The sequence below is a fragment of the Astyanax mexicanus genome, chromosome 1, assembly GCF_023375975.1.
Source record: "Astyanax mexicanus isolate ESR-SI-001 chromosome 1, AstMex3_surface, whole genome shotgun sequence".
NCBI classification, from domain to species: domain Eukaryota; kingdom Metazoa; phylum Chordata; class Actinopteri; order Characiformes; family Acestrorhamphidae; genus Astyanax; species Astyanax mexicanus.
In genome coordinates, this window is record NC_064408.1 from 128,080,739 (window position 1) to 128,103,861 (window position 23,123).

At 39.3% G+C, this 23,123-nt stretch overlaps 1 protein-coding gene across 3 annotated transcripts in view; it reads right to left on the reverse strand.

Moving 5' to 3' along the window:
- The window catches only part of LOC125784867 (calcium-transporting ATPase type 2C member 1-like), a 69,024-nt gene that overhangs the window by 5,141 nt on the left and 40,760 nt on the right, over window positions 1-23,123 (reverse strand). For all 3 annotated transcript variants that reach the window (XM_049468872.1, XM_049468874.1, XM_049468879.1), the window contains exons 6-23: window positions 22,698-22,759; window positions 21,105-21,213; window positions 20,870-21,025; window positions 19,385-19,453; window positions 18,520-18,595; window positions 16,967-17,033; window positions 15,958-16,082; window positions 13,171-13,268; window positions 11,588-11,683; window positions 11,422-11,511; window positions 8,145-8,249; window positions 6,614-6,770; window positions 5,519-5,689; window positions 4,528-4,625; window positions 3,939-3,989; window positions 2,376-2,542; window positions 2,218-2,286; window positions 757-873 (exon numbers count right to left, since the gene is read on the reverse strand). In XM_049468872.1, the coding sequence (XP_049324829.1) occupies window positions 757-873; window positions 2,218-2,286; window positions 2,376-2,542; window positions 3,939-3,989; window positions 4,528-4,625; window positions 5,519-5,689; window positions 6,614-6,770; window positions 8,145-8,249; window positions 11,422-11,511; window positions 11,588-11,683; window positions 13,171-13,268; window positions 15,958-16,082; window positions 16,967-17,033; window positions 18,520-18,595; window positions 19,385-19,453; window positions 20,870-21,025; window positions 21,105-21,213; window positions 22,698-22,759 (1,883 nt within the window). The remainder of the gene's footprint in view (window positions 1-756; window positions 874-2,217; window positions 2,287-2,375; window positions 2,543-3,938; window positions 3,990-4,527; window positions 4,626-5,518; window positions 5,690-6,613; window positions 6,771-8,144; window positions 8,250-11,421; window positions 11,512-11,587; window positions 11,684-13,170; window positions 13,269-15,957; window positions 16,083-16,966; window positions 17,034-18,519; window positions 18,596-19,384; window positions 19,454-20,869; window positions 21,026-21,104; window positions 21,214-22,697; window positions 22,760-23,123) is intronic.

Sequence of the window (23,123 nt, forward strand, 5' to 3'; positions counted from 1 at the left end):
CAGCCAAGCAAATGTTTATTTTTCCATCCATCCATCTATCCAGCTAATCAATCAAGCAGCCATCCATGTAGCTAAGCAAATGCCATTTATACAACCAATCATCCATCCATCTAACAATTCGTCCATCCATCCTATCAACTGACTGACCATCTATCCATCCATCCAACCAATCAACCATCCAGCTAATCAACCAACCATCGCCAACCAACCATCCATCCATCAAATAAATCCAGTCAACCAATCGTCCGTCCGTCCATTTATCCACCCAACAAACCATCCATCGATCGAACCAATCAACCAACCAATTTATAATCCAGCCAACCGATATAAAAACACCTACTAACCACTGTAGCATGAGCACAGAAGAGAGAAAGGCTCAAAACAACAGCAGAATAAGCCGCTTTCATTGGCAGAGAAGATTTCTTACAAATGTTCTTCATTTAAAAGAGAAATTAACAGTATAAGATTTACTAACAAACAATATACCAAACACACATTTCCTCACTTCCTGTGCTGTTTATATCCTGTGTGTTTTTATACAGCAGTATTATTCAACAGCACATCTTATTATTTACCCAAAACACAAAGATCAGATCAGATCGGCCGATACGTAGCTTTATGAGACTGTTATGGTATCAGGACATCTGTAATGTGTGTTTATAAGACCTGTAATAATATTTGTATTAATTTATGCAGGGCGGTAGATCTAGTATTATCTGTACTCATATTCTCCATATGGCGGGTGGGTGTGGTTACCTCTGAGCAGGTGGTCCGTCCATAATTATATTGATCCAGAGGATCTGCATGGCGTTCAGGGGGTTAGGAAAGTTCATGAGAGTCGCCAGAGAGATCAGCGTAAGAGCTGCGATGCTCCTGAGAACATAAATACAACAATTATTAAAAAATTATAAAAAAACTAATCACACTTTCTACTCTAGAACAGGTTATAACAGCGTCTAGATCTGCTGCTGGTCAATAACATTACTGAGATGCTGGCTGAGGTAACGATATCAATCAATCAATCTCTCCAACCAAGCATCCAATCACAACCATCCATCAAACCATTCTTCCAACTAATCAACCATCCATCCATCCTTCCAACCATCCATCCCTCAATACAACCAACTATTCCCCCAACAGACCAACCAGGCAACCAACCAACCATCCAACCAACCAAACTATTCATTCAGCAAACTATCCATCAAACAAATTAGCCATCTATTCAACCAAACAACCATTCAACAAACCAACCTACTATCCAAACAAATTACCATCCATCCATCTAACAAAACATCCATCCATGCAACCAAACATAACCATCCAGCAAGCTATCCATCAAACTAACCATCCATTCTTCCAAAGCACCATTCAACCAAACAACCAGCCATTCAACTTAATCATTCATCCATCCAAAAAACCAACCGTCTATCCATCCATCCACTAATCTAGCAAACTGTCCATCTACCATCCATCCATCCATCCAGCCAAACCACTACCCAATCCCACAACCATTCATCCAAACAAATAACCACCAAACTAACCAACTATCCATCCTAACCATCCATCCATCCATCCATCCAACCAAACCACTACCCAATCCCACAACCATTCATCCAAACAAATAACCATCAAACTAACCAACTATCCATCCCATCCATCCATATATCCAACCAAACCACTACCCAATCCAACAACCATTCATCCAACCAAATAATCATCAAACTAACCGACTATCCATCCCATCCCATCCATCCATCAATCCATCCATCCAACCAACCAACAAACTAGTCATCCAGCCATGCATCCATCCATCCAAACCACCATGCAACTAAATCACTATCCATCCATCCAACCAACCAACTAACCATCCACCCATCCATCCAAGCCACAATTCAGTCACACAACCATCCATCCACCCAAACCACCACCCAATCCAACAACCATCCAACCAACCAAATAATCATCAAACTAACCAACTATCCATCCAACCAACTCAACCATCCATTCATCTAACTAGTCATCCAGCCATGCATTCATCCATCCAAACCACCATCCAACTAAATCACTATCCATCCAACCAACCAACTAATGAACCATCCATCGAACCAACCAAACCACCATCAAACTAAACATCTATCCACCCAACCATCTTAATCATCCATCCACCGATCCATCCATCCATCCTCAGATCTCTGTAGTATATAGGAGAACTCTCACGTGCTGAGCTGAAATCGTACGAAGTTTTTGATGTTGTTATAAATGCCTTTTCCCTCCTCTATAGCCGACCTGCAGAAAACGACAGAAACGCTCAGATTAACAGAACATTAAATAATAAGGTCAGAACGAGTTCCTCTTTTACTGAACTCAGATCTTACAGTATGGTCTGGAAGTCGTCGTCAACCAGGATCATATCTGCTGCTTCTTTACACACGTCCGTCCCCGTCTGACCCATCGCCACGCCGATATCTGCAGCCTTCAGAGCCACGGCGTCGTTTACACCGTCACCCGTCATCGCCACCACCGCCCCGATGTTCTGCAGAGACTGACCAACACAACACAACACAACACTCACACTTATTCACTAATATATACTCACCATCTACTGAAATATACTGTTACACTATTCCGTATCCAATGTATTCTGTAACCAATATATTTTTATGACTTTTTCATTACTTTTTCATGCCTTCAAAGCAATTTTTCATGACCATATGATTTTTAAAACGGTGCAGAAATGGACAATAAAGCTAAAAATAAACTAAAACTATAATCAAAACTGATTCTAGTAAACCTAAAATTAATCTGACACACTCAGATCCTGAGAGCCTAATTGTGTGGAGTAAAATTACTGAATTAACTTTATTTTTAAGCTAAAAATAGATTTTCTCCATTGAGAAACTGAAACACAAAGATTAGATGAAATTTCCACGACTTTTCCAAAACTTTCCAGGCCTGAAAATTGCTATTTTTAAATTCCATGCCTTTTCCAGCTTTTTCATGACCATATGAACCCTGAGTTTGTGATCCCTTTAGAATGTTCTATATTTCTGCATAAATATGACCAAAACATCATCAAAATTTCCTAAAATTTTAGATAAAACAAACAGGACAAAAATGTTTTACTTGCTCATTTATTTATAATTAAGAAAAAGAACCAATATTACATAATTTTGCTTTCAGTATTTGGTGTGAATTCCCAGCTTTACAGCAATAAACTGAACTAAACGTTTCCAGTAACTTTAGATCAGTCCCAAATACCAGCCTGGAGGAATTTTAGCACATTCTTACCTACAGAACACCTTAAACTCTGGGATTTGGGTGGATTTCCTCACAATAACTGCCCAATTCAGCTCCGCCCACAACATTTCTATTGGATTAAGGTCAGAACTCTGACTTGGCCTCATTTCAAACCATTAACTTCATTCTTCTTGAACCATTCTTTGGTAGAACGACTTGAGTTCTTAGGGTCGTTGTCTTGGTGCATGACCCACCTTTTCTCGAGATTCAGTTCATGGACAGATTTTGACATTTTTCTTTAGAATTCTCTGATATAATTCAGAATTAATCAACGAAGGCAAGTTGTCCTGAGCAGGATGCAACAAAACATCATCCTAATCAAATTAAGATACTACCACCACCACGTTTCACAGGTGGGAAGAAGTTCTTATGCTGGAATGCAGTAATATCATATCTAATACTGGAAAAATAAATAATTGAGTATAATATTTTTGTTTAAATTATTTAACTAATTTCTACTTATGTACTTTAAGGACTTTGGAATGAAAATCTGATGATGTTTTGAATCATATTTATGCAACAAAAAAAAATAGAAAATTCTAAAGGTTTTACAAACTTTCAAGCACCACCTTAAAGGCATGAGAATCACTTATAAAAGAGAAAATGTTTAAATGTGTAAAAAATAAATGTTATTTACTCACCTTGACTATTTTCAGCTTGTGTCGGGGGCTGGCTCGATAGAACACCACAATCTGACAACACACAAAACTAATCTTAATCTTAATAATAATAATAATAATAATCATAATAATAATGACAAATTCTAAGTCCATAAAACAGAGAAAATCTGGCTGATCGTTCCACCCATTCAGCTGCTACTTAGCTTTATATCCTCCATTACTAGTGATGCTAAATCATGCAGCATGATGCTGTAGCATTGTCGAGTAGCATCACAGCGCTAACACTCGGAGGAAAACACAGCGACTCGGTTCTGATACATCAGCTCACAGATGCAGCCTTGTGCTGATCCACATCACCCTAGGAGTGATGAGGGGAAAGAGTGCCATGTACTGTACCCACCCAGAGAGAGCAAGGACAAATGTGCTCTCTCAGAGCTCTGGCAGCTGATGGCAAGCTACATGACTAGGATTCGAACCAGCGATCTACTCTGATCAGAATCACTGCAGTTATTTATCCCAGTCAAACTCCAGGTTAATACAGTTATAACAGAATGTATAGTGGCATAACTGGGCGTTATATCGATGGTGAAGATCAGTTACATAGTTTTACCCTGGAGACGATTTGCGAGAGCTGCTGGATGTCCATCACGTCCACTTCCTCTCCAGACAAACACTGAGAGCCTTTAGTGTACAAACCCAGACGACTCGCTGCAGAGAAACACACACAGTACCAGATATTTATACTAGAATTTTAAAGCATCTACGATTATATATATATATGGAATATAATCAAGAGGAAGATGGATGATCACAAGCCATCAAACCACCAAACTGAACTGCTTGAATTTTTACACCAGGAGTAAAGCAGCATAAAGTTATCCAAAAGCAGTGTGTAAGACTGGTGGAGGAGAACATGATGCCAAGATGCATGAAAAAAACTGTGATAAAAACCAGGGTTATTATATTATTATATCTCTTAAAACTTTATGAATATGAACTTGTTTTCTTTGCATTATTTGAGTTCTGAAAGCTCTGCATCTTTTTTGTTATTTCAGACATTTCTCATTTTCTGTAAATAAATGCTCTAAATGAGAATATTTTTATTTGGAATTTGGGAGAAATGTTGTCTGTAGTTTATAGAATAAAACAACAATGTTCATTTTACTCAAACATAAACCTATAAATAGCAAAATCAGAGAAACTGATTCAGAAACTGATGTGATCTCTTAAATATTTCCAGTGCTGTATGTGTGTAAAACAGCTGCAAAAATGTGGCAAAAATATTATTTAAGCACATTTTTACAAGACAACTGTATTTATCATGTTTTCACATGTAGAAAAAAATGCATTTGCAGTGGCAAATTCTTTTATTTAGCTTTTCAAATATCTCTTAATGCAAAGTACTTTGATTTTTCTACATTTTTTGCAGCACATCATCTAATTAATCAGGATTATTTACACACTGTGATAAAATACACAGTTGGGTCTGAGACAGAGGCAGACGGACACATATTGTCGATACAATAAGAATTTTTTTTTTACGATATGATAAAATATCGATATATTGCTCAGCTCTAACTCTACAGTAGTGAAAGTCTCACCGATGGCCACGGCTGTCTCCTGAGAATCTCCGGTGATCATCTTCACCGCCACCCCGGAGCTGATGAGCGTCGACACGGCGTCCTTCACCCCCGCCCTCGGAGGATCGATGATGCCCACCAGCCCCAGAAACGAGAGGTTACCCATTTCTGCCCCGGAGGCGAACGCTAGAACTGCAGCAAGACAATAAACAATTATAGGATTTAAAATGTTGACATATATGTAAAAAAAAATATATATATTTTTTTATGTGAACCTCAAAATCGATGTTTAATGCGACAGTCTGTGGAATTTTAAGACTGGGAATTTAGAGCCCTCTCTGGCGGGAATGTGTAATTGCAACAATGAAACTCTGCAGAGTTTGGGTAATGCAACAGGACGATGACCCAAAACATGGGTGACTGAATAGAACAGCCTAACTAAACAGAGCTAGCCAGAAGGTAAAATAGACACAGATCCAAACCTGAGTGAGTGCTGTTTTAGCTATTCACATGAATTCCAGCTATTCACATTAGGTTTCCAGATTTACACTAAGGCTGGGTGCAGCAGCATTAGCAACAACAGCTAACCACTGCCTGACAGCGCTACACTGAGAAACCCTAAGTGTTCCGGTAAGCCAGAGTGATATTAGTGATATTAACGCTCATCCCATGTAGCTTGTTTTAACAGGGTAAACACAGGGTAAATACTCACCTCTCAACGGTGATAGAGCTAGCGCTAAGCGCAGTTAGCGGCTAATGCTACTAATTCTGTTCCAGCAGTGCTAGCCAGAGAGTTAGAAGCAGACTACAGTCTGAAATACTCGCCTTTAAACAGCGAAATAGCTAGCACTAACTTAGCACTGTGGTTAGCAGCTAATGCCAATGCTGCTCCATCCTTGGTGCTGGAGATACTTCAATAAAAACTCAACCTTATAACTCTGTACTTCAGTAGAGTGGCTTTACTGCTCCTTAATACCTGACTGATAGAATTCATACATAAGGAGCACCGGATTATAAGGAGCTCTGATGATTTCTGGGTAAATTAAGTTAGGATTAGGATTTTAAGTGTGATTAATCCAGTAATCTCTTTGGTGGAGGAAGTGAGCAGTTCAGCACCTCTGAGTCCAGCAGTGCCCATGTAGCTCTTCTGCTGCTGGTAGAGCTCCCTCTGCTGGTTGGTGAGGGGGAGGGTAACTCCTTTACTGTGGAAGCTGCTGCAGAAACGGATCACCTGCTCAAAAGCTCCTTTCACAAAGAACACTGCCGGCTTATCCTGAAGAGAACATCAGTCAGACGTTACGGTACAGTACTTTAATAACAGCACTTCAATACTCAGCATCTGATCATTAATAATGTTTTTATTTTTGCCAAGATCTGCTGCTGCTTCCCTACTCTCCGATTTATAGTACAGGTATTTATCTGTTTATGTATTTTATTCTTTATTTTATATTTTATTCTTATTTTACATAATTGCTATTTTGGTGGAACTGGACCTTGAGAATACAATTTCGTTCCACCTCGTGTACCACATTAAATCAATTTTATCAAATGATCAAATTTACACATGTAATTTTCTGGGGACAGAAATGGCACCGATTTGGCAGAATATACCACATAAAGCAACACTACTAAGTACAATATTAGTATTGCACTTAGTGTACTTAATATTAGTGCATTTAATATTGTACTTAGTATTGTACTAAGTATTGTACCTAGTATTGTACTTAGTAGTGCACTTAGTAGTGCACTTAGTAGTGCACTTAGTAGTGCATTTAATATTGTACTTAGTATTGTACTCAGTATTGTACCTAGTATTGTACCTAGTATTGTACTTAGTACTGTACTTAGTAGTGTACTTAGTAGTGTACTTAGTAGTGCATTTAATATTGTACTTAGTAGTGTACTTAATATTGTACTTAGTATTGTACTTAGTAGTGCACTTAGTAGTGCATTTAATATTGTACTTAGTATTGTACTTAGTATTGTACTTAGTATTGTACTTAGTATTGTACTTAGTATTGTACTTAGTACTGTACTTAGTAGTGTACTTAGTAGTGTACTTAGTAGTGTACTTAGTAGTGCATTTAATATTGTACTTAGTAGTGTACTTAATATTGTACTTAGTAGTGCATTTAATATTGTACTTAGTATTGTACTTAGTAGTGCACTTAGTAGAGCATTTAATATTGCACTTAGTACTGTACTTAGTAGTGCATTTAATATTGTGCTTAGTAGTGTACTTAGTAGTGTACTTATTATTGCACTTAATATTGTACTTAGTATTGTACTTAATATTGCATTTAATATTGTACTTAGTATTGTACTTAGTAGTGCACTTAATATTGTACTTAGTACTGTACTTAGTAGTGCACTTAATGTACTTAAGTGCAATTCTACGTGCAATACTAAGTATAATACTGAATACAGTACTAAGGACGCCTGTATCAATGTGAACAATTGTGTCCACCAATATCATGTTAGGAGCTGTTATTATTAAAAAAAGATTGTATGTATTTACACAGTTAGTATTAGGGGTATTCTAAGAAGAAAATACAGTATTTGATAAAAGGGGAGTGTTAATTAACTCAATAATTAATTCAATAAGTAATTAAATAAATACAGGTAAAATGATACTGATGATTCTGACCTGCTGGGTTCGGTGAACACAGCGAACAGCCATCCACTTCTGTTCAGAGGAGAACGGGATTTCCTCCAACCTCACAAACTCCTGCTGCACACCCTCCAGACCCATCTACACACACAGAGATGCACAAGCATACAGAAAAAAAAGAGAAAAAGAAAGAGATAATCAGAATTTGAGCATAAATAAAAAGTAATCTACCTTCTGAACTTAGCAGTAATAAAATAAAATGTGGTTATGATGCTAAAAACTCGCTATAAACATGCTAAAAACATGTTGAGGCCAAACTCTGATGACGTGATTAATCGTTTTTAGAAAAAAAAAACATTTAATTGCATGCTTTAAAGAGGCCATTAAAACCATTAATAGCTGAAATGTGTTCCTTTGAAGTAATAAAACACACCAGTCCTGCTTAACATTTATAGAAACATTTCCTACACTTTAAAAAACACTTTTATAGTGGTAATTTCTGCCTCTGCAGCACCCTGTCAGGTTCAAATGTGCTACAGGCGAGGATGATGTGTCTGTGTACTTTGGTACGCGAACGCTAACAATATGCAAATCGTTCAATCAATAATACCGCCCCCGGCTGATTGACGTCCAATCGTCTGCGTCTCACCGCTATCAAAGGCACACTGCTGCTGCAGCTCAGCCAAATAGCTCTCCCTCCTGCCCCACCCCTAAACCCATACATCACCCAGTACCCGTCCTTACCCTGACCATAAACTCATACATCACCAAATTCCCCCTTACTGCCCCACTCCTAAACCCATACATCACCGAGTACCCGTCCTTGCCCTGCCTCTAAACGCATGCATCACCTAGTATCCATTCTTGTCCTGCCTCTAAACCCATACATCACCCAGTATCCGTCCTTGTCCTGCCTCTAACCCATGCATCACCCAGTGCCCATCCTTGCCCTGCCCTTTAAACCCATACATCACCCAGTGCCCTTCTTTGCCCTGCCCTTTAAACCCATACATCACCCAGTGCCCATCCTTGCCCTGCCCTTTAAACCCATACATCACCCAGTGCCCATCCTTGCCCTGCCCTTTAAACCCATACATCACCCAGTGCCCTTCTTTGCCCTGCCCTTTAAACCCATACATCACCCAGTGCCCGTCCTTGTCCTGCCTCTAAACCCATGCATCACCCAGTTTCCATTCTTGTCCTGCCTCTAAACCCATGCATCACCCAGTACCCGTCCTTTTCCTGCCTCTAAACCCATACATCACCCAGTGTCCGTCCTTTTCCTGCCTCTAAACCCATACATCACCCAGTGCCCATCCTTGCCCTGCCCTTTAAACCCGTTACATCACCCAGTGCCCTTCTTTGCCCTGCCCTTTAAACCCATACATCACCCAGTGCCCTTCTTTGCCCTGCCCTTTAAACCCATACATCACCCAGTGCCCGTCCTTGTCCTGCCTCTAAACCCATGCATCACCCAGTTTCCATTCTTGTCCTGCCTCTAAACCCATGCATCACCCAGTACCCGTCCTTGCCCTGCCTCAAAACCCATGCATTACCCAGTACCCGTCCTTGTCCTGCCTCTAAACCCATACATCACCCAGTGTCCGTCCTTTTCCTGCCTCTAAACCCATACATCACCCAGTACCCATCCTTGCCCCACCTCTAAACCCATACATCACCAAATTCCCCCTTACTGCCTCGCTCCTAAACCCATACATCACCCAGTGTCCGTCCCTGCCTTGACTCTAAACCCATACATCACCCAGTGTCCGTCCCTGCCTTGACTCTAAACACATACATCACCCAGTGTCAAATTTTGCATTTTTCAAATTTTAGCTGGGGGTTAAATTTGACAGTAGTAATTGATTCATATCAACCCCAAAATAAAACATAAACTCGACATTTAAAGTAGTAGTCTGCAAGTTTTGTGGTTTTGGGGATTTGGAGACCCCTCTGGTGAGAATGTGTAACTACAACTGAAGAATGTTGGTTGCTAAATTCTGTCCTTATTGCAGGTATTTGATTATTAAAGTGTATTTAATCCTCTTCTTTAGTAACACAGATGCTGTAAAGTATCGTAGATAATTATCCTGTGATATATCGAATATCGTTATGAGATTCTCTGTGATTTAACACCTTCAGTATCTACAGTAGGTGCAGTATTTCTCCATCACTCTCTCTCCGGGCTGACTGCAGGTGTTATTTATCTTTAGGGAGGGTTTAGTCTGAGTTTACTCAGCTGTATAATACTCAGGTGAATATCCGGCTCTGCTCTGTGTACTCAGCTATTCTTCTACTGTCACAAAGAGCATGATCTGAAACCACAGCTCAGTCCAGACGTCTGCACACAGCTGATTACTGCAGCAGCAGCAGCAGCAGCAGCACGGCTACAGACCGACAGTCGACGGCTGATCGTAACAGGAAGTGACTTTAAACACTGTTCACTTAAACACAGTTAACCAGAAATCTCATTTACAGATTTACAGAACCAGTTAAAAGATTACATACAGCTTCTCTTTATTTTCCTACATAGTAAATGAATAGTAAAGTGATTTATCAGAATATGAAGGAACACATAATGGATCATGTAGTAACTTAAAAACAGTGTAAAACAAACTAAAATACTGAACTTATCCTGTGCAACAGAGGAAACTCTTGCTCTTTTTTTTCCGGGGGCAGTCCTGATGAGTGCCAGTTTCATCATTATAACATTTTTTGATGGTCTTTGCGGTAACTGCACTTGGGGATACTGGGGATTTCAAAGTGCTTAACATTTTTCTTTTCACACTGACCAACCTTAATTTCTTCTTAAAGTATTTTTTTTTTCTTTGTATTACTTTAGTTGAGTATTTCTCGCCATAACATGGATTAGAAGTAGGGCTGCACGATATATTTATCGTTTAAGCATCGTCATGGCGATGTGCGCATGCGCAACGGTCACATGTATGTACTAAAGGCAATTAAATCAAACACGTCATGTTGCAAAGTTTTGATTCTTGACACGAGAAGTAGATACAGAGCGCTGTCTCTGTGTCTGTGTAAGTGACAGGCTCTGGCTTCCTCAGAAGCAGGTGGGGGGGGGGGGGGGGTGTTGGTGTTGGTGGCTTGTAAACGCAGCCACCAACACCTTTTAAAAAGCCGTTTAAATGCCTGATTAAAGGGACAATTACTGTAGTTTTGCTGTGAAGGGATTACTGAGTATTTAAGCTGAGAACACATGGTGCGATTTTGGACGTAAAATCCGTCCGTAGGGTTTTAAGGGTTAAGAGGACAGGAGACTCTGTTGATGCTGATCTGGCGGATTCAGACGTACCTTCATGGCGAGAGAGATGAGAGCGCCCTCTGTTGGTCGGCCCATGAGCGTCCCGTTCCTGATCAGAGCATCGTTACACACACAGCCGGCCTGGAGGAAGAGAAGCCTGTTACACACCCATTCCATCATCATCATCACGTTCAGTAGCAGCACTGCTGCTCCTCACCTCCACGATCTTACTGATCCCGGAGTTAGAAAAGCCGTGCACCACCTCCCCGTCCAGCAGCACCTCTCCAGCACTGTTATAGCCCACGCCTGTCACCTGCAGACACCAACCAGACCAATCAGAAACCAGAAAATTCACCACAGTCAGAGTCAGGACTGTTATTTAACTTTACAGTGTATTTAGGTCTGTTTTGGCCGTTACGCTGTTATGCTGCTTCTTTGTTTTTTTATTTTTGTTTTTTTGTGATCAACTTTTTATTTGTTTTAAAGCAGGGAACACAGACACAATATACAAATCCTAGATAAAATTATTACTAAAAACAATCAGTTAGAAAAAATATAAATCAAATGACTCAGCAAAGAACTCGAACACGATTCTGGACAGACTCATAAATTCTCCCAGTTAATTTTAAATTGACTAATGATTATTTTGGTAGTCGACTAATCTGAATTATTTTTCAGATTAGTCGATTAGTTTTAGAGATTTATTTCTGCCATGTCCTCCATCTCTAAAAACGATAGAAACAGCTGAACATGAGATTTTTAAGGCATTTAAAGTTCTAGATGTTGTTTAAATGTGGAAAGTACTGATAGTGAGTAAATTTATAATATGTTGTGTTTGAGCACTTTTGGAGACACTCACTAAGCTGAGTGTGAAAGTGCAAGCTGTGTTTAGTGAGACATTTACCCTTTATCTACTATTGTGTTCTGTCCCCGTCACTTTGTGTAGTGCGATACTGTTACAAATTAGAGTAGTATTAGCACTAGCCACTAACTGTGCTGAGCACTAGCTCTTTTATTGTTCAGAGGTGAGTATTATCGCACTGTAGCCTGCTGCTAACACAGGCTAGCACTGCTGGAGCAGCATTAGCATTAGCTTCTAACCGCTAACCAGCGCTCGTTTTGACTTCAAAATAAAATATTTTTCAGCAGATTTTTCACAGACCTCAAATACTTGGACTGAATCACAGCTTCCTGTTGTAAATTTTAAAAGTATTTGTTAAATTCAGCCTTAATGTTGTATATTTTTTCTACAGCAGCTGTAATTGGTCTTCAGAGCCTCTTCTTCTCGCCCACAATTTCCCAGCTTTGTGATTTAAACTGCAGAGCAACGCAATTTTACTTGATTCACAGGCACACAACTGCAAAAATATAAATGTTCACAGCAACATAGGGCACTAGCACAATATGAAAGTATTTACGCAAAAGTATAAACCAGACTTCAGTGTCTCAGACTGCCTTCGTTGAGCAGATCTTTACAAGACCTCAAATACTCGGACTGCTGTTTCTGTTCAAACTAAATTAGAAGGCATGAACTTAGCCATAAGAGGGCGCTGCTGATGCATAAAAAAAGCTTAAAGGCATGATGATAAGTCAGGCTGGAGATACTGGAACTGATAGCTGAAAGCTGCTGCGAGGCTGAAGAAGACGAAACCGAAACTTCACATGAAGCACTGCTCCATACAGCTCCATTAAAACCAACATAGAATTATAACAATATATTTTACCTGCTGTGTGAACGTAGATTAAAATAAAATGCACAACAAGCATTAACATGTGTGATATGTGATGTATGAGTTCTACCTCTGCGTGCTGCCCGTCTGAGGTAAAGATCTGAGTAACGGTCATTTCGTTCTTCGTCAGGGTTCCAGTCTTATCAGAGCAGATAACATTACAGCAGCCTGGAGAGAAAGATAAAAAAAAAAATAAAAAAATTAATAAAAGAAACCTTCATTAATTCAGGGGTTTATTATAACTAACCTCAAACTGGTTACTTTTATCTCCGTCCCAGCCTTCAAACGTTTTATTTCCCACCATCTCACGGATCCCTGCAAATGTTTCCCCTCCATCTAATCCTTCAGTTTAGTTTCCTGCCTCTATACCTAGGCCTGCTGATTTAATGGTTTTTAATGTTTTTTCTTATCCTGTTTTTATGTTTTTGTTTGTTGTTTTTTTTTTTTTTTTTTTTTTTTTTTTTTTTTTTTTTTTTTTAAGTGTTACTTATTTGTGTTTTATGTCAGGCCATCACTGTAAATAAGAACTTGTTCTTAATGATCTGCCTGGTTAAATAAAGAAGAAAAAAAAAAAAAAATAACTGTACTGATCTTGTACATATATTAGCAATATTTAATGTTAGTTATAGTAATAATATTTCTCCATATCTGATAGATTTCTATTTCACTTAAGCTGAGATCTGATTAAAGAAATCATAATAATTCATATGTATATATGTGTGAAAATGCAGTCTAGCTTTTTGTGAACTTTATCAGCTGATCTGAGAAACTGTTAACGAAGGAAACAGAGCTGTGTTTCCTGTTGAACAGGTAGAGTGACTCAGCAGCTTCTGTCACTATTAATATCTCCTCAGCTTTCTGAATAGAGGCCATGGCCTCATTATGCTCTTTAAGTACTGTAGCAAATACAATTCTAATAGTTAGAACACACCTTATTTTTGCACTATAAGCTGCACTTAAAATCTTTTAATTTTCCCAGAAATCATCAGAGCTCCTTATAATCGGGTGCTCCTTATGTATGAATTCTATCAGTCAGGTATTAAGGAGCAGTAAAGTCACTCTGCTGAAGTACAGAGTTATACAGGAGAATCAGAGAAGTTTCTCCAGCACCCAGACTGGAGCAGTATTAACATTAGCCGCTAACCGCGCTAAACGCTAGCTCTTTCGTCGTTCAGAGGTGAGGATTATCGAGTATAACACCGGCTAGCACTGCTGAAGCAGCATTAGCATTAGGATTACTGTTTTGTTTACTTAACTTAGCTTAGCTTTACAGGTCTCACCACCCAGTGAATTAGAAGGATATTTATTGTGACACCACTGTTCCTTCCAAGTGTTGCATAATGCACCTTATAATCCAGTGCACGTTATCACCTTATAGCACAGTTCACACTGTTGCTCTTCCTCTAGACCAGGGGTCAGCAATAAGCGAATGAAACAACTGGCCGGTGAGGTTGTTTGAACTATAATGAACGATAACGATTTATTTTTTACTTTTTTTTTGTGAGCTTTTGTTCACATTCCTCCCCTGTCTCTCTCTCCGTCACGCTCGGCTTGACTTTAGTTTCCGCCCGTTCTCGTTTTTCCGCCTGTTCTTTTCCCCTGCTGTGTCCCAATTCACTAGCTGGGGAGGTGGAAGTGTATTGGAGCATGACCCTTACGACACGGGTTGGATCCCACGTGAGAAGCACTGCATTTATTTATTTATTTTTTCTTTCTTCTTGGGTTTACCTGCTTTGAGATCAACTGTTCTGCAATTGGGTTCAACAACCCTCTGGGCTGGAGAGCTGCTAGTCTGTAGCAGCACTCCATCCCATTACACTTCATTTTACAAAACAGATTTTTTTTTTGTGGCCCGCAGCCAAACTTAAAAGAGAACTCTGGTGTTTTGTTGTAGTAAAACATGCTAAAAATTCTTATCTTTGATGAATAGCACACCTCCGTTCTCCCACAGCGTTCAGAGATCCAGAAATTTTAACAGTTTGTCCAAACACCCTTCAGACTGGGAGATACGGGGCATAATTTACCCTGATAAATCACTTTTTACAACTTTATCCAGCTCAAAGTAGCTCTTCCACACCTCCTTACTAGAATCTGGAGAGCCCTGACATTTAAAACGAGGCATTAATAACTTAAAACGTGCAGAAGAAGCTTATTAAAAACACTGTTTACATCCTATAACACTACTAGCTTCAGCTCCGAGCGGCGCCATCACTGTACTGATAATGACAGACACATATATACACAAGTGATGGTGGCGCCCAGAGCTACAAAGAAGCATTATAGGATGCAATCAGTGGTTTTTGGTTTTTAATAAGCTTCTTGTGCACTTTTTTAAAGTTATTTATGCCTCGTTTTAAATGTCAGGGCTCTCCGGATTCAAGAAGGTGTGGAGCTACTTTGAACTGGATAACGGTGTAAAAAGTGATTTATCATTTATTATGTCACCCAGTCTGAAGGGTGTTTTTGGACAAACTGTTAAAATTTCTGGATCTCGGAAAGCTGTGGGAGAGCGGAGGTGAGCTATTCATCAAAAATAAGAACTTTTTATCATGTTTTACTACAACAAAAGTACAACATTTTTCACCAGAGTTCTACTTTAAATCTAGTCTGGGAGGATGCCGCCCATAGTTACACTGTTGGTACAGTATTCTCAGATACAGGAGACTGGAGGACTGGAGTCGTCTCTAGTGTAAATATACTAATGTTCAGTTTATGACTGTCCTCAGAGGGTGGAGGACACAGTAATGAAGTTCAAAAGTAACAATAAAATCATACGTCCTGCTGCTTTAAAACCAAGCTTTAAAATCTATAAACTAAAACAAGCCCATATCCTCCTCTCCATCCCTCTTCTACGTACTCAGAGTCTCCACTATAGGGAGCTTCTTCACGATGGCCCTCTTCTGCACCATCCTCATCACTCCCAGCGCCAGCGTCACCGTCACCACGATCGGCAAACCCTCCGGAATAGCGGCTACAGCAAGACTACAACCAGACAAAAGATCACAAGATTAAATAAAGTATACAGTCATAAACCAATGTTTATATTAACCACTTTATAGTAACCCATATATACACAGTACACAGGTTTTGATAAATAAACTACTGTATTTTTCGCACTATAATTTGTACAAAAAATTCTTTAATTTTCCCAGAAATCATCAGTGCTTCTTATAATCCGGTGCTCCTTATGTATGAATTCTACCAGTCAGGTATTAAGGAGCAGTAAAAGCAGTCTACTGAAGTACAGAGTTATACAGGAGTTTCAGTGAAGTTCTTCAGTAGTGTTAGCATTAGCCGCTAACCACTATTTTCACCGTTCAGAGGTGAGTATTATCGGCCTGCTCATAACTCCGGCTGGCACTGCTGGAGCAGCATTAGCATTAGCTGCTAATTGTGCTAAACGCTAGCTTTTTCCCCGTTCACAGAAGAGTATAATTGGCCTGTAGCCTGCTGCTAACCTCAGCTAGCACTGCTGGAGCAACATTAGCATTACCCGCTAACTGCGCTAAGTGCTGACTCTTTCACCACGCAGAATTCAGTGGTGTTGAGAGTTGAGTATTATCAGCCTGTAGCCTGCTTCTAAGCCCCGCTAGCACTGTCGGAGGGGTTAGCCGCTAGCTTAGCTTTACTTGTAACTAAGTTAGCTACCGGCCACCACCACCCAGCAGCGAGACCTTAAAATCTTAATATGCGCCTTATAATCCGGTGCACCTTATGTAGGAAAATAGACCAGAAAATAGACGTTTATTAATAATACGGTGCAACTTATGGTGCAAAAAAAAGGTAGATGAATAGAACCCAGTTAAACAAACAAGACAAAAAAATATATATACTTGCTCATTTATTTGTTGAGAAAAATAGCATACCTGACTCCTATCGTGAACATGTCCAGGATGTATTTTCCCTGGAGCCACCCCACCATCATGATCACACCTGAAAAACAGCAGCACACACCACAAAATGTTCTAATCAATCGGTTGTTAATCTGAAAATGCTGATTTTTTATCTCGTCATGGAGGTATTGAAAGAGTGGGTCATGCAGCAAGACAATGACCCTAAGCACACAAGTTGCAGTTTGTTGTAGTTGTCTTCTCTGTTCCAAATCTGTTGATTCGGATGAGTTCTTTTACTTGGCTACTTGGTTTGGTTTGTTTTCACACAGGCGCAAACCTAAACACACCAAAATGCTCCAAAATGATTGGTCAGAGCTGTCTGGTGCGGGAGCAAGAAAGTAAATACAGAAAGAAGCTTCTGTGTTCCAGAGCAGTGCACATTGGCACACAGTTGCATGGGTGTGAGCTTTAGATGCATTAGTTAATAGCTGTATTAATTATTATACGGGTAATAAATCAGGTTAAACTGCACCTGAACAGCCGTTCAGCTCAAATAAAGAGTATATGTTGTAAAAACGCACTAGGAATTTGACACTTAAAAAAGGCTTTTATTTTGCAATACTCATAACCAACCAAAATCTAAATTGGTAGGTTTTAAATATTTGATATGTACAGAAGTTCACGGCACCCAATATGCAATAAAAAAAACTCTTTTGAAAAGTACTAAGAAGTCGGTTCCGAGTCCATACAAATACTTAAGTTAATTTTTATTAAGGCTACAAAAAGAAATATTTTAAACAGTACCATCTTTAGCTTTGTGATTTAAAGATGTTTTCAATTCGAGTTTAGCGAGCATTTCACCCCTAAGTTTGGTTTGTTTTCACACAGGCAAAAAATCTTTGTGAAATCTAAAAATCTTTTGAAAACGTCCAAAAAATTTGAGATTAAAGAAAGACTTTTATTTCCTGGGAATCAAAATCAGAGAGAATTTAAAAATCAGTAGGTTTTGAATACGTAAATACAAAACAGTTCTTGTTTTGTATTTACGTATTCAAAACCTACTGATTTTTAAATTCTCTCTGAAGTCAGTTCCATGTCCATACAAACACTACGCTTAATTTTTAATAAAGCTGCAAAAAGTAAAGTTTTATACAGTATCATCCTTAGCTTTGTGATTTAAGAGCGTTTTTATTTCTGTAGCTGGTTTCTTTGGTCTGAATCAGTTAATAAAAAGTTTATTTACTTGGAGCATTTTCTTGCTTGGTTTGGTTTGTTTTCACACAGGCACAAACCTTAATGCGCACTAATAAAGTGCATTATTAACTAATGCAGAATTTCACACAAAAGAAGGACTTTTACTTTAAAATACTTGTTTAAAAGTACAGATGTAAATCTGTACCTCAAAAAAAAAAAAAACAGAAATAAGAAATCAGACATGAAAACTGTAATATAGATGAATATCCACTGTATTGAACACAGCTGAAAACTGAGAATCACAGTTAAAAGCTACAGGAAGGTAAATGGTCTGTACCTGTAATATGTAATATGTTTATCTTTACATAATAACATAATAACTGCTTTATTACCTATGATGCAGAAGGAGTAGAGCGAGAGCTGCTTCCCCAGCAGGTCCATGCTCTTCTGTAACGGGGTTTTAGGGGCCTGTTTTAAAGAAAACACACATTTATGTAAGTTGTATAATATTAATATGATTTAATGCTAATTATTTAACATTTCTGACGGAAACTAAACACAGTAAAACACTTGGATGAATGTTAGAGCTGGATGATACTTCCCTAAAATATCACAAAATTTCAGGATATTTTGGCAATTTCGATATTCTTGGTCATATGAAAAAACATTAACATTTTAAAAATAATAATAAAAATATGTATTTCTTTAACATTATTTTCATTCATTCAGTAGAAGCAATAATAAACATCTATAAACCTTTATTTATACAGTAAAAAGTAACTTACCTATACTCTGATACTCTGATTTTGTACTAGTATAACATAGTAATAGTATAACAAAATGTTAAAATGAACATAAATAAAGAATAACACAAAAACCTTACGAAGGTAATACAAATTTCTAAGTGCCTTTTTTGGTTTCTTTTGTTGATTTGTGTTACTTTTACTTTCTATTTTACTACACTTATTTTTTTATACATAAGTCTTGGTAAGTTACTGTCATTTACAAAATAGACCATTTTTTACATTTCTCCTGAATATATAAAACTGTAAGATTATACTAAATAAAACATTTACATTTATTTTGTTTTAGTAGTATATTTTTAAAATTACATTTTTAAAAATGCAGTGTTTCGCCATATCTCATCGAAAAATATCCTTATCTCAAAAACACCCTGAAATATTACGATATAATTTTAGGGCCATATCGCCCAGCCCTAGTGAACAGGTTATCAGTACTAATAGATTATAGTGTTACCTCTTCTGCTTGCATCATCTTGAAGACCTCACCAAATTCAGAGTTCTCCCCAGTACCGATGACGATACCCTAAAACACACAAAGTAAATAAGAATTAAATAATCCACAAGATGCATCACCAAAAAAAAAAAAATCATCTTTGTAGAGCTACAATTCTGTTTCTCACATCCTCAGAGAGTTCTTTACCATGAGGTGCCTTATTCAATATCCAGATTTTTCTAAAATGAAGGGGATTATAAGAGTTTATCCTGCTTTTGTTGGAGTAACTGTCTCTACTGTACAGAGAAGACTAGATTCTACTATATTCTTTAGCATTCAGCAAATTTAAGACAAACTAATTTAAGATGAACAAATTTAAGATGACACAAAGCATGTCTAGTTTCTGCAGAAAAGTACTGCCAATAGAATAGGACCCTCCAGAGCCTCCAGCAATGATGGAGCAATGATGAGCTGGGAAGTTGGGAATAAATTTTGTTGGGTGGTGATCATCCAACATCCTGACCTCAGTAACGCTCTCCAAGAAAAAAAAAAAAAAAAAAAAAAAAAAAAAAAAAAAAAACTTCAATATTTTGTTTTACCTGTAATTCTGCTTGGTGTGTATTCATTAATTTCTTCTAGCTATTTGGGATAAGTAGGACCGAACAAGTACAAAAACAAAAACTTTTAGCAAAAAAACTCATATGAGTAGTTTATTTATTTATTTTTTATTGGCAGTGAGGGCAAATAGTTTAACATTTTACAAAATTTCATGGTGCAGAAAAGCAGAAATGTAATGTCCTCATTTGAGGTTGTAGAGTCTAAAGAGGTTAAATAAATAAATTCATTTATTTATTCATTCATTCATTTAGGCACAGCGTTGTGGATCGATGGTGTAATTCGATTCCTCTCTTTTCGAGTGAATCATTGCGGTTTGCTGATGTTTTTCTATTTTACTCGGTTAAAAACACTCATACAGTGTGAGGAACAGCAGCAGGAGCCCCTCAGATACAGTGCTGTTCTCTTTTTTCCCCAAGGCTCTCCACATAGCGAGACGAGCGTTTGACTCCACAGAGCTGAGCTACCATTATTGCAGTCTATTAGCTTGTTATGCTAAATGGCTAGTATTAAATAGCAAGCCGTTTCTGCTTCTTTGGTGGCGCTGTTCTACAAAGTGCTCTACAAAGCTTTTAGTAGTATGGCGGTATGTGAAAAATGCATACAGCACTACAGTATTATAATATCTCAGGGTAGTTTTGATGCTTTTTAAATGAGAATATTGTATTGTGTTGCGTTATTGAGATTAACTGAGAGCTTTAGCACAGTGACAGTGTGTCTTAACGCGTTTGCTAACTGGCCAGTAACACACTAACTTACAAAGCGTAACTCTTTGGAGGTCTGAATGAATGATGAGCTGTTCAGTGTCACTGGAGAAGTGAGTGGGTGGTGGACCTACATGTGGACTATTGGAGATGTTAAATAAGGATTAAAAGTGGAGATTAGAAGTACCTTAGCTTTGCCACAGCGCACCAGAGTACCCATGAAGGCGATGTTGCTCCGGGAAGTGATGTCGCCGTTGGTGGCGGCCGGCTGAGGGGCAGATGTTTTGGAGCAGGGTGTGGTTTCTCCTGTTAGACTGGACTCATCCAGACTCAGATCTACTGCCTGTAAAATCACAAATTATTAGGAAAACATGCTAAATATACAAACACACTCCGTAAATTCAATAAAAGTGTGTTGGCACCTCAAAGAGCCGAAGGTCAGCAGGAACCCTCTCTCCTACAGACAGACAGACCGTATCTCCAGGAACCAGCTCTCGCGCCAACAGGTGCTCCAATCTCCCCTCTCTTATACTGAGAAAGAGAGAGAGACAAAGAGAGAGAGAGAGAGAAAGAGAGAGAGAGACACAAAGATTATTTTTAACACTCCGGTGTGCAATATTTTGTAATAGTTACAGTATATCCTTGGTGTAAAACTTGACCCTTTCAAATATTTAGAATAAACAGAAAAAAAAAAACATTTTGTAGCAACATTAACTTTGATTTAGTATAATATAACCAAATAATCAAAGTGTAAACTGTTTAGTTAATGTGTATAAACTGCAAATACTCTCAAAACCTTACAGCAAATATCACAATACAAACAAATACAAAATAAAGTTCTCGCAGGTGTTTCTAATAAAGTGGTTAAAAGGGGTTAAATCTGTATGTGTAAGCTGATGAAACGCAGTGTGTTTGTGTGTGTGTGTGTGTGTATAAAGTGTCGGTGCTGAAGTGCTAATCTGAGATGTGTGTGTGCACGTCTGAGATGTTTGAAGTGGAAATTACAGCCTGTCTCTCTTTCTCATGTTTTCGGAGATCTAAACGGCTTGGCAAGATGCAGGGGGTGATCAGAGGGCTTTCAGTAGAGGGGCAAGCGCTAGGGGGCAACATGTAGAGGGGAAATTGCTAGAGGGCAATCGGCAGAGGGGCAATTGGCAGAGGCCAATCCACAGAGGGCGATCGGCAGAGGCCGATTAGCAGAGAGCCATCGGCAGAGGGGCGATTGCTAGAAGGTGATTGACAGAGGGGCGATTAGCAGAGGGGTGATTGCTAGAGGGCGAGCGGCAGAGGGGCGATTGCTAGAGGGCGAGCGGCAGAGGGGCGATTGCTAGAGGGCGAGCGGCAGAGGGGCGATTGCTAGAGGGCGAGCGGCAGAGGGGCGATTGCTAGAGGGCGAGCGGCAGAGGGGCGATTGCTAGAGGGCGAGTGGCAGAGGGGCGATTGCTAGAGGGCGAGTGGCAGAGGGGCGATTGCTAGAGGGCGAGTGGCAGAGGGGCGATTGCTAGAGGGTGATCGGCAGAGGGGCGATTGCTAGAGGGCGATCGGCAGAGGGGCGATTGCTAGAGGGCGAGCGGCAGAGGGGCGATTGCTAGAGGGCGAGCGGCAGAGGGGCGATTGCTAGAGGGCGAGCGGCAGAGGGGCGATTGCTAGAGGGCGAGCGGCAGAGGGGCGATTGCTAAAGGGCGAGCGGCAGAGGGGCGATTGCTAAAGGGCGATCGGCAGAGGGGCGATTGCTAGAGGGCGAGCGGCAGAGGGGCGATTGCTAGAGGGCGAGCGGCAGAGGGGCGATTGCTAGAGGGCGATCGGCAGAGGGGCGATTGCTAGAGGGCTTTCCCTAGAGGGGCAATTATAAAAGGGATTTCGCTAGGGGGCGACTGGTAGAGGGGCAATCGTTGAAAAGCTTTTGCTAGGGAAGCGATTGGTAAAAGGGCGATCATTAGAGAGCTTTTGCTAGACAATTCAATTGTTTAATAGAAACTTTCTGTAACTGCTCTGGGACTGTTATAAGGACTCACCAGTGGCATTCTGGAGGCACCAGCTTCCCCAGCTCCTCCAGAGACTTCTCAGAGCGATATTCCTAATGAAGTTCCATAAGGTATAAAGTCAGAATGCAAACAAAAAAAAAAAACATGGTAAAAAACACAGTCTTAGCTTTTACTAACCCACAGTCTGTCTGCTTACGCAACCAAAAGGCAAATATGATACTAGTGTTTTAATTCATTCCAAAAACATTAAATCTAATGAAGACTGAATCAGTTTTGTGCGTTTTGTGAATTTCTTTAAAGAGCTTCATGATCTGGAACTGTATTATATACTCTATACTCTAATAGAGGTTAAGTATCCTTAAATCAATACTGAACTGAACTGTGCAATTTGATTGGCTGAGGGCTGTTCTCAGCTGTTGTAAAATGAACAGTTGCTGTTAAATATTATATGATTGT